We start from the raw sequence: 12,291 nt of genomic DNA, 5'->3' as shown, positions 1-12,291 counted from the left end.
CTGATACATTATGTGCGGATGCAATGTTTTCTGCTTGTGTTGGCATATTTGGTAGAATCTGTATAGGAATATCCCATGTCATTGTTTCAGTCTTGATCTGCCCAGGTCCCTGCCACATTCGATCGCCCGATTGTCCTGTTTCAAGGTCCAGGCCTTTGAGTGGGCCAGTGGCAGTCACAAACTCAAAATGAAGACGCCATTTGAGGCACACTGCAAATATGGGTGGAGAACAACAAAGGAGGTGGTTGGAATTACATCAGGGATTAGAAATAATATAATTTTGAGATTTATTTTCCAATGGGCAGTGCTCTCCTTTTACCCATAGTACTAATTCATTAACCAACATAACTTGTGATTAGTAAATCAAATCTGGATCCAAAAAAAACCAAAGGCCCCTGGCAGGCTGTCGATCGCACACCGTATCAATAAGCAGTTCGTGACGTCCATTCCCCTTCCACTTTTGTTCTGTTTTTACATTCAGTTGCTTCTGTATGTTTGTGTGCTCACTCGGTGTCAGCGCCAGTGGTTTTTTGAAAGCAAAGTAGTACAGACAGGTCTGACCACATGCAGTTAATTCATACTTTTATTATTTTTTAGTTAATGCTTGAAACCTGAATATTTTTATAGTTTTTATTAATTTTTATTTATTTTTAGCTTGCGTAACCTTTTTGCGTTAGATTCTTGACTTTTTTCTTTCTGTTTTTCCTTTTTGGCAGTTTTGGTAAATGGAGAAACTGATGATGCCGTTTTAGGCGAAATATATTTTTCTCTAAATAAATCGATCTGAGCTGTTTGAAGATCGCTGTGTTTGGATTTTAATACATTATTATTACCAACATAACTTGTGTATTTATTCTTTCTTAATCATTTGTAATTTTCATCCTGTTGTTAACGGTTGAAACAAGGAGTGTTTATTACATTTTTAGTTGCCTTGGAGATGACGCAAGAGACACAAATAATTACCGCCGCGTGGGTGTGGCAGGAAGCACTGTCGAGTGGCACTTGTCACATGCCAGACATAACTGCCACGCAATACGCCGGATTTCCTTTGGCAGGTGTCACCCAGGATCAGTTTCCGCAGCGTAGTAGTAAGAGTGGGAACTATTTTTTACAAGGGTTTGGTTCAATCAGCATCTTGTGATGTGGTGACCGCGGGCCCGCCTCGCACGACCTGAGGATTTAAGCAGATTTTAAATAAACCTTGCGGTCTTCCAGTAACGCGAACAGATCATTGCTGGGTCGCGTTTGAAGGTTACAGTCTTGCAGATGATTTTGATAAAAACAGTCTACGGGGTCAAAGTTCGCTTGACGTTTCAGCTACCGCACTGTGGTTTGGGCGTTTACTTGAATATTAAAACAGGGAAGATAATTTCACATTCACCGATAGGACGAATCTCTATTTTTACACAAAATGACGCCAATTCGTCGCTCAAACGAAAAAAAATAGTGGAACACCGCTGCAAAAATTTGTTTTGTTTTGTAATGTTTTTGTTACCTTTTTTACCTTTGAATTATTTACAGTTGAGTGCAAGTACAAGGGCAGAAGATATACCTTCTTCAACAAATTGCTCACCGATGAATGTCACAAGTGCACGTGCTACGATGACGCAGTTATATGCTGTGACGTGTAAGTGATTAAAGTGGCGTAAAATATTTTTACGTAAATAAATTCTTGTTTTTTCATTGAATTCATATCAAGAAACTCTGTTGCTTATTTCAGACTGCAGTTACCAGTTGACTGGCACCAAAAATGCAAACCGAAAATCGACAAACAACGTTGCCGGGTTGACCTCGTCCGCATCGACAAGCGACACTCCCGTGCACCTACAAGCGGCCAAGAACAAGAAGGGAGCACAGCCACATAAGAGCGCTAAAGTTACGACGCACGACTTCAGCGGCTATATCTGTGTAGCAGCCACCAAAACCAACCGCGGTTTAAAGGAAATTGTCTTGTATATATTTATTGTACAAAATTAATCGTTCCACCACCTGTTACGTCATAATCTGTATTCAATGAGGTCACAAGTGAATATTAAACTACACAAAACTTCGAATTGTTGAATTGGGACATTACGTTATTTGATATTATGTGTTTTGTTTGTGTGGATGTAAATGGGAAAGTGTAGTTCACTTTCCAACTCATCAAATAAGTTAAACAAGCCATAAAGAAAACGTTTGGTTTATATTTTTTTACCTTTACACAAATACCGGCGCAGTGGCTGCAATGTTTGATTGAAAAAATAAACAGAACTTGTGTTTTCGATAAGTGTCCATACTTTTTCAAAATTGTGTACAACAAAAAGTTGTTTCGTCTTCTGTGGCGATGATTTTGTCAAACTGGTGAAAAGTTTACGTTTTCCAAAGTGACCTTTCTTGAACTGCATCTAATCGAACAAATTCAAACATGAATTCGAGATTATTTCAAATTATTTTTGATTCTTAACCTTCAATTTTTCCTTCCAAACACGAAAATCACCAAAAGGAAAACAGTAATGCCAGGAACAAAACCTGCCTGCAAAATACTGTGACAAACACGCGAGTGCAAGTCGATACAGAGACAATGGGCTTACGGGGTGCTTACTCAGCAACTGCTGAAATTCCATCCGAGCATTCAACGTCAGATATCCGGTTCAAGAAGTTCCTGATTGTTTTAAGTTACGTGTCGGTAAAAGGTTCGAAAACACGAACAGTTATCGCAGCGTGAAATGTGTGTTGTTTATCTTTGACAGTCGTAATAACTTGGTTTTAAGCAAATCATATTCAATGAGAGATGTTTGCCATCATGGAACATATGTTTTCTATGTTAAAGTCATTAATTATCTTATTATATTTTCTTTGGTCACATGACAACCAAAATCTGAACAACACGAATATTCGTCCAAACTATTCCTGCCACAATTTCTGTCTTTGCATTCCAGCAACGAAGACGAAAGGATGAATTGTGCTATTTTGTATTTATGGGACAAAACACAAAGATAAATGCAAATCCATACTTGGGTAGACGAATTCATCGACCAGACAACAACCTTTGATGTTCCTTTCTTGTATGAAACTGAATGCTTATCGATTTAAGTTTCGGATCTATACAAACTGCAGGAAGGGGCGTGGAGTTCTTTTGCTGCCTTCAATAGTTCATGGTTTTCTTTGCAGGCGTCAACAGCTTATATCGTTGTACAACAAACAACATCAGTTCTTTGATATCATATGTTTCCAGTCATTGCTGTGTCATTATCAAGATGATAAAAGTATTTTTTTTTCTTCTTCTGTTTGGAACACTGAGCAAAGGTTACAGGTGAGTGTTGCAAATTACAAGTGCCTGTCACTGTGGAATGTTTGTTAACTATTTATTTTCCAGCAAAGCTACCTCAAGGCATTGTATATTTTTTAATGTCTGACGTCCTAAGTTTATGTAATTCGTTCTATTTCCAAGTTCTGGTATATGTTTAGTATCAAGCTGCGACGTCAATGGGTAGTTGCAGATTACGAAAAACAATCAGACAACACTAAATACCACAACAACACTAAATACGCCAAGTTCCTATCTGCTGCTGGTGGAATCGGTAGCGAGCCACTCACCAACGACGAAGATGTAAATAAATGATATTATTGTGGTTTTACATGCTTTTAAGCGGATTAAACAAGTGAATCTTCATTCCAGCGATATTATTATGGAGAGATATCAATAGGAACTCCCCCACAACCTTTTACAGTGGTTTTTTCTATGGCCACTTCGAATTTGTGGATTCCGTCGATTCACTGCAACAAACTTGACAAGTCATGTGGTATAAAAAACAATTATCCTGTTTAAACTTTGGGCACATTTCGTCAAAACTTTTTTTTTTATTTCCGATTTTTTTCAGTTAACCATCGCAAATATGACAGTGCTGCTTCCTCCACCTATGTTAAGAATGGAACGAAAATATTTAATTCTATTTGGAGTGGTTACTGCAGCCAAGATGTCGTCTCGGTAAGGAGTTTTCAACTATACAGTTTGTATTAATTATGATTGGTTGGAATCGATCACGTGCATGGTCTCAATACACAAGTAACAATAGACAAAGTAAAATAATGGGTCCTGAACTTGCAAACATTAATTTGTGGCACTTGGATTGATTTTGTGCCAAAACCTCATATAAAATGCAAGCTCTGCGCATTGGAAGCCGAATACCTACGTAATTCCATTTAATAAAAACGTTTGTTGACGCCGCATCACGAGCCACCCAACAAGCATTCATGCCATGGGGCCAAGTAGCAATGGAGAAAAAGAGCCAATTACTCCCTTGCGTTTATTATGTTCAGAATATTTTCGCATAGTTTTTAGAACATTAAAAAATAATCAGAATATCACGGCGAGCGATAGATCATGTTTACTATTTTAAGTGAAGCTGGCAATAGCACAGACAAAATGTTTGTACACCATGAAGACACAATAACAGAAAAGTCAAGTTTATGTTTGGTTCATCTTTTTATCAATGATCAGTTGACAAAATTAATGAATAACTTTTTGGGTTAGATTGGTGGTTTGAAGAGTTTCAATCAGACGTTCGCCGAAGTTATCAGGTATCCTGACGGTTCGGGTGAACCAAATGATGGGTTTGTGGGATTGGGATATCCACAAATAGCAAAGAACGGCATCACACCGGTGTTCAATCAAATGTTCAAACAGGGAGCAGTAGAAAAAAATCAGTTTTCGTTTTATCTAAACAGGTGAACCAGACTAGAAAATCACTTTGAACATTTTTAACGGTCAAACATTTAGGAATCAATACGAGTCAGATGGTGGGGAGTTATACTTGGGCGGTGTGAACCCTTCAAGATTCACTGGCAAGTTTAACTACCACAAAGTTGTAAAGAAGGCAAGTAGCAACTAACAATCTATGCAGGCCTATAGAATGGAAAATGCATTTAGATTAACGATTACTTGTTAGGGATATTGGCAAGTATCCATGGACGGTTTGACAGTTGACGATAGAACTGATGTCAAATGTTGCGTTGGAGGATGTCAAGCTGTTATTGTATCTGATTTAAATTACATCTCTGGACCAACTGGTGAAATCAGAAAGCTCAACAAGGCTATTGGCTGCCATCAGAGGACATCTTCGGTCAGAAATATTAATTATTAAACGTTGTTAACTGAAAATTAAACAGGAGTATTCTGTCTTGCAGTGCATTACATCTTGTACAAATATCTCGAAAATGCCGAATGTCACCATCACTCTATCTGGTATTAAATACCAACTTACACCGGAGCAATACTTTTTTCAGGTTCGTCGACTAACGGAGCGTTAATAGTTTATTGTTAATTGTTAAGTTTGAAGAAACATTTTTGAATACGATGGTATATATCCCCTACATAAATGTAAAGGTAGCCTGACAAGTTCTGCGTATGTGCACCAGAGTATCATGGCCACAGTATACCCCGTGAAACCGCTGAGCTGGCGTAGCTCAGTCGATAGGGCGTTGGGCCAGGTCAGCCCAGGGTCGTGAGTTCAAACCTACACGGGAGCTTAATTTTTCAGATCTTGCTCCGACTTGTCGGAACAAAGTATTTGATCTAGCTTAGCTGCGATGGCTTAGCTGTAATGCCAGTGAAACTAATTGTTAAGTATATGTCAGTGATAAGTTAACAAACACATGCCCTTTGTCATAGTACGAAAGTTGGTGCTACTCTGCATTCAGTGGTATTGATGTCCTCGAAGAAATTGGAGGTCCATTTTGGATACTTGGGGCATACTTCATGTCCAATTACTACACCACGTTCGATTTTGCCAACGACAGAGTGGGGTTTGCATCCCTCAAGCCACGGACCAGTAAACGCCCCGGTCATCGGATGTTTCTAAGAAACTGATGAAAATTATGACGAATCTTGTGTTGTTTCCTTAAATCATTCAGTCTTTCAACCACTACAAAGCGAAATCCCAAATGATCCTATAATGTCTCATTTCGACCTATAATGTCTCATCAGTGCAGCTGGTGTGACTATCAGACTACTTTGCTTATAATCACCGTCATCTATTGGTCATCAAACTTGGTGCAAACCTACAGAGAAAACAAGGTGGAAACACTATGGCAAAGCAAAGCTCAACCAATAGTGACCTCAGGCAACGTGTCACTTTGCTTATCATATTTCAAAATCGTTTGTGAGTAAATTCGTCAATTGCTTTTTGCACTGTTTTGTCTAACACTGTATGTAAGTGCTCTGTAGTGTGTTCCAGGAAATAAATATATATTAGTCGGCGGCTTCAGATTCCTCAGAAGTTTTTCAGGAAAAAAAATTTCAAAATTTGAATTTCATAATTAATGTCATATTACCGGATGGGGTTTAATAGTTAAAGAAAGAACACAAAAGTATCAATAAGAGCTGTCCATACGTTTATTTCGAAAGAGAGTACAATTCGTGTGGTGAATTAAATGCATCTGCTTTTTAAGGCTTAGTATCTCCATGGGAAGGTTCAACATTACAATTTACGAACATTTACAGATGGGCACCTGCCTTAATAACCTTGATGGTTTTATCCGTGGTTTTGTGATTTTATTTCTTTTGTGTATCGTTCATCTGTGTGGTTGTTTTTTGTGGGCAAAATACACATGACTTTAATTTGAGTTTCCTTCGTGACTTGTGAGTTGCAATTATCGAATGTAGCTATAGATAAGAAAATATGTGACAGGCGCGAATTACCGGTATTGTAACCGAACCTTGTTTATGAAAATCAAATTTTCAGATGCGGTTTCAGGATTATGATCAGAATAGATATTTGAAAGCTCACTGGTTTCTATCAACAAGATTAACGCGAGAGCAAACAGAAACCTAGACAATGGATTTAACTTTTTCCCAGCTCAGCAACTTCTGAAAAGACTGCCGTGCATTTAATGCCGAAGATCTTTAACAAAAACGAATAATTCAGAAACTATAATCGCTCGCACACGCATTTAATTGTTTCAATGTGCATATTGTGTTTCACCCCTTTAAAAGCCTAAAAGCTCCCATAAGACCTAGGTCGCTATGGAAATTTTCATAAACTTACATAGTTTAGCGCCAATTGTTTGTCCGGCATAACGGTTTGTCACCACCAATAGGAAACTGTAATAATTGCAGACTGCTAACGCAATACCCTGTTGTTTTTGGCAATTACAAATTAATGCAAACGCCTGTTGTTTCGGCATTTGCAACCCATCTTCCCCAAGCCAGCATATTGCTCCAGACGCCATTTTTTTATTAACTTTTGTGTTGGGTTTCCTAACAAACTTGTAACAGCCACGTTGAGTAAATTCATAAAGGAAGCCACTTTTTCGCCCGTAAGTAAGCGCACAATTAGTAAAACAGTAACCCCATTATCCCCAATGCGCCAAGCGACCGCACGCAACCAAATGAAATGCAACGTTTAACAAGCCAGCTACAGGAATTGTTAACTACGTTTCAATCTTCAGCTACAGGACAGGGCACGCCAATACCGAATTATTCTGATCGCCAAAATTATCAATATTACAACAGGCAAGCAAACCCGTGCAGGCGTGACGCAGTTCAGCCACGTAATACAGCACCGCAACGCGCGACCGGAAGCTCTCATCAGCTGTTTCAGCAGCCGCAGCAGTACAGTACGTCACAGCAGCCGCGCAAACAATTTTCGGGACATCCCCCAAATAGACAGCGTTATAACTCAGACTTGTGTTTTTATCACGCGCGTTTCGGTCCCCGTGCAAATAAATGCACCCCCCTTGCCAATGGAAAGGCAATTAACAAGACATCCCTCCTTGTACATAATTGTATTATTAACTTTGTATTATTAATTATTAATTGTATTATTATTTAAAATTGTATTATTAATTATTAATGTTATGGTGCACCGGCACAACTGCCCTCGATTTCAATTTGCGCATTTGTTCGCCGCAACAAGTTGCGGAATACGAGATATTCCCCGGAAACCTGCCATCGCCACCTGCTCAACATGACCAAAAAATGCCATGTTAATGTTTTCCGTCTTGATAGAAATTTAAAGGAAATTCCAGCCATATCATGTCCCGCTGTAGAAATAATTACTACAGACACTTATTACTTTTTTGAAGCACAAACATCCCACTCCATGCGATTTTGTCCAGCCCAATTATCAGGCACTATTACGCCCGCCTGCTAAGGCCATGCCAACTGCTATTGGTTTTTACCTAAACGATTTAAATGATCAATTACCATCAAGTTTCCAACACCTGAATGCTGATGCATCTTACCTAGAATGTCAACTGCAATCTTATCTCTCGTTGCTACTTACAACTAACGCGCGCATTAACCTCTCTTACTATATCATTACTCACGGGACAACAGAAAGCAGCCATTACTGGAGAAACTATCACAGAGATAGGCTGCACGTACCGAAATGTACGTATACGCTCTTTACAATACATTAATGTGTATGTCACAATCCATTGTTTACCGAATTAGCAGGGCCCGCTAAATCGAAGTAAACCGTTTGGCAGCTGTACTCTAACAGAGAATTACACTCAAAGGTACAGTTTGTAGAGCACTACCAACCTAATAGAATTTTTCACTGTTAAATATCTCAGAAACACTTCGAGTTATTTACAATACCAATGTTTTGTGTGAATGTTTTTATTGAAGTTTCCTGGACTCAGATTAGTTGGTTGAAATAAACGTAGATTAAACGGTGACGTCACAAATGAACTAAAGATGGGCATAAAGTTGGTTACGAAAAGCCGTTGCCATGACCGGAGAGGTTGTGATGATGACGTCACAATATTATGATTTGGTCGAATAAAAAATTTACGGAATTGAATCAAGAGTATTTTTTTGTTTTTGCAATATCACTACATTTTCGACGTTGCCAAAGGAGTCCGAGGGTGTGGTATTTTTTGCATCTCAGACTCTAAACCATAAATCATGGACTTCGATTCCACAACGCTGCTCTAAAACACGAAAAAAAATGTTTCCAATGTTCGAGAATTGACATTCCCTGTACTTTCAAAAGAAGGTACAAAAAAATCCAAAAAAAGAAAAATGATTGCACCATATTGAATCTTTACAAACAGCAAAATAAATGACATTGAAAACAAACCACATTGTATGGAGGGTGAATTGCTTGTGGCTTTAACTAAAAGCTACATGATAATGATTAACCAGGAGTTGATCAAGTTTCTGCTGATTAAGCACCAAGCAGTCTTCAACATGCACAAGTACTACAAGAAAATCAACTTGTACCACTGTTATGCCAAAAATTACTGATGTTGGTCGAGCAACAAAATCTGTGGTAATTTCTGATGGAAGTGATAAAATGTGGTTTTATCTTCATATGTTGGCTATGTTTGTTGCTATGGATGGTACTTTTGTCAGTTAAGTCAAACAGTCAAGGTCCTTTAATCCACATTTGTGACAAGACGAATGCTGAACCACAGGTTTTAAGGTATTGTGTAATGAACACATATTCCAGGGAGTTGTCATACATGAGTGTACCTAAGTGTATGCTAGAAAATACTGAGTAAAATATAGTTTTCAATCTACCCTGCTAGAAATGCAGAACTGATACATTATGTGCGGATGCAATGTTTTCTGCTTGTGTTGGCATATTTGGCAGAATCTGTATAGGAATATCCCATGTCATTGTTTCAGTCTTGATCTGCCCAGGTCCCTGCCACATTCGATCGCCCGATTGTCCTGTTTCAAGGTCCAGGCCTTTGAGTGGGCCAGTGGCAGTCACAAACTCAAAATGAAGACGCCATTTGAGGCACACTGCAAAAATAGGTAGAGATCAACAAAGGAGGTGGTTGGAATTACATCAACGATTGGAAATAATATAATTTTGTGATTTTATTTTGCAGTGGGCAGAGCTTTCCTTTTACCCACAGTACTACTTCATTAAGAAGCAAGCAAGAAACTTACCAAGATCAGTAAGGAACCCTGGAGCAACATGCAGAGGGATTGGGAGTATGATATGGGTGCGCTCAGCAAACAGGCAAAACTCAATATGCTTTCCATAAGAAATAACAACATTGCCCTGGCCTTGGTTACGTTGGCATTCTTCAGCCAAAGTTTCTTCACTTTGCAGACATACAGAATACTGAAAAAAGGTGGTATTTAGATCTTTACTACATCCTGCAAATACCATTACATGAAATGAAGAAATTACAAAGCAATTTTGCCACAGACGGAAGCAAACAGCTTGTGGCATGCAGCAGGTAATGTTGATATATTGCAGTCTAGAATGATGGAAGATATACCTGTAGACAAGGGACAGTCCCTTCACCGAAACTAAAAACTCCAACAATATCTTCTCCAATCTTAGCTGAACTTTTCATGAGGCAAAATATTCCCATCAGACCTCGGCTGTTGGCAATCTTGTAGTTGCCTAAACATGGAAATCACACATTTAAACAGCATGAAGTCGTGTATTTTGTCTTATTACGTTTAGTGAGCAAACAATTAACAAAATACAGGGAAAAATGTATTACATCACCAATAAATACTTAATATTAAGTTACTTACGACTAGATTTTCTGGAAGTTATTGTACTGAGTACCTCTGATGCAATATCAAGCAAATTAGCTTTTGAGGTCGTTGTTTCCAAGAAGGGATTGCTTGGAATTTGCTCCTCATTTATCTGATATTCTGTAAGCCCTGTAAACAGCATGCAAGTTAAACCAAACAAAGTGCTTTGACATTTTGAAAAGTCGTTTTTTGTAATTTGATTAAAAACAACAAAAGCAATTTGATGTTACGTGTAACAAATTAAAGCCACAAGAATAACAAAAAAACATTATTGGCTGACAAAGACCATTGCATCTACTGCTGTTAGTGATATTGTGCATACCATAGACCACCAAAACTCTGAACGGGATCCTCAGCAATTTTATAGGAGAGTTAACTCTCTGTGTTCCGATGGTTAGCTTGTAAGAATATTTACAAGATGATCCTCTATATGTTGGCGGAGTATCGCTCGGAATCACTTCGCTAAAGTGATCTGTAAGATAAAAAAGATTGTATTTTCTGATGTTTCGCCTGTACGAACAACTAGGCTTCTTTAGAAAATAAAACAAACACAGTAGCGAACCCACAGGCAAAGAAATTAAGCGACGAAAAAGTACTGTACAGGCAAAACATCAGAAAATACGTTGTTTTTCACCAGAAGAACGTCAGATTCATAATTCATTATGATACCTGGTGGTCAAAACCTATTTTCAGTTTTCAGATAATTTTAAGTTTAAGACTTTTTTTTTTCTGTTTGTGTTGTGCTTTGATTAACCAACAGCAAGCATTATCTCACATCAGGGGCGCAGAGCTCAAAACAGTGACGTGAACTATTTTTAAATACTATTTGGCATTTGTATTATGTTTGTCAAGGCAAGAAAATTAGGAAAAAAGCATTTCAGAACAAAATGCATTAAAGTTAGTGGGTATATATATCACACAACATCGACAGAATCTATTTATATTTACAACTTCTGCTTTGTCCAGGTTCAAGCTTCTGATCGCAAACAAGAATTTTAACAGCAGTTTGCATGACACAGTGTCCTTGTTCATCCTTGTTGGGAATAAATGATGTTGCATGACCAGTTCCAGCTAAAACAAAACAGTAAAAAATAAGGTGGGGAGTAATAGAACAACTAAAAAACAACAATGTTCCAATTCGAATTGGTTGGGCCTCATTCATGTCTCAATAAAGTGCAACAAAAGTAAGTTACAGATAAAATAGCATGGGCACTGATAAAACAACAACCCAAACGAAATAAAAACACAAATATAGTTCACAGGATGCGCTCATTTGAAATGCTCGAATTAGTCAACAAAACAAAATTGAATGCTTAAAACTCACGTCCTGTCTTGATTGCTTTCGTTTTGAGTAATGCAGCTGGTAGAACAACTCTAGAATCATTCACACTACAGTGGCAGAGAATTTGTGCACTAGCCCACGCAATTGTCTCTGTATTCCTGAATGTAATGTACAGCCATATTGTTATTTTTGCATAACCTAAATATAATTGGATGGATAACTTACTCTGGGTCTTTCGAAATGTTTGTGAAACAAATCGTACAACTGATTGTTTCTCCCGCAAAATAAACCGTTCCTCTTCCGAGTTTTGCAGTGACTTCAATCATTCTGTTTTAATGCTTGTCAGTTGTAACAAAAAAAATTAATGTCAACATTGAAGAATGATAACTTTTATGTTCAGTCAACCGTAAAATTGTAAACGACAAATAGGCCATCTTATGTTACCATTGTATTAAAAACAATTAAATAAATATTTTATAAAATTTTAATTGTAAAACATTCCGTTTAGTTTTAAATT

General features: G+C 37.9%; 2 protein-coding genes across 2 annotated transcripts; one reads left to right on the top strand and one right to left on the bottom strand.

The window, feature by feature from the left end:
- The first annotated feature begins 3,156 nt into the window (after window positions 1-3,156).
- On the top strand, window positions 3,157-6,096 carry LOC145898297 (cathepsin D-like). The gene is made up of 9 exons (XM_082986729.1): window positions 3,157-3,292; window positions 3,448-3,589; window positions 3,659-3,782; window positions 3,861-3,967; window positions 4,514-4,707; window positions 4,760-4,856; window positions 4,929-5,102; window positions 5,167-5,265; window positions 5,651-6,096. Exons 1-9 carry the CDS (start codon window positions 3,237-3,239, stop codon window positions 5,846-5,848), a joined length of 1,191 nt encoding a protein of 396 aa, XP_082842855.1. The 5' UTR covers window positions 3,157-3,236; the 3' UTR covers window positions 5,849-6,096.
- Window positions 6,097-8,598: 2,502 nt separating this feature from the next.
- On the bottom strand, window positions 8,599-12,150 carry LOC145898561 (RAB6A-GEF complex partner protein 2-like). The gene is made up of 8 exons (XM_082987066.1): window positions 12,000-12,150; window positions 11,817-11,932; window positions 11,441-11,563; window positions 10,815-10,964; window positions 10,490-10,621; window positions 10,225-10,352; window positions 9,887-10,064; window positions 8,599-9,736 (listed from the first exon to the last, which is right to left on the bottom strand). The coding sequence occupies exons 1-8, from the start codon at window positions 12,098-12,100 to the stop codon at window positions 9,513-9,515; spliced, it is 1,152 nt and encodes a 383-aa protein (XP_082843192.1). The 5' UTR covers window positions 12,101-12,150; the 3' UTR covers window positions 8,599-9,512.
- Window positions 12,151-12,291: the final 141 nt, after the last annotated feature.

Source organism: Ascidia mentula, chromosome 4 (genome assembly GCF_947561715.1).
Source record: "Ascidia mentula chromosome 4, kaAscMent1.1, whole genome shotgun sequence".
NCBI classification, from domain to species: domain Eukaryota; kingdom Metazoa; phylum Chordata; class Ascidiacea; order Phlebobranchia; family Ascidiidae; genus Ascidia; species Ascidia mentula.
The sequence above is the reverse complement of the archived record's forward strand: the minus strand, read 5'-3'. Positions and strand labels throughout refer to the sequence as shown.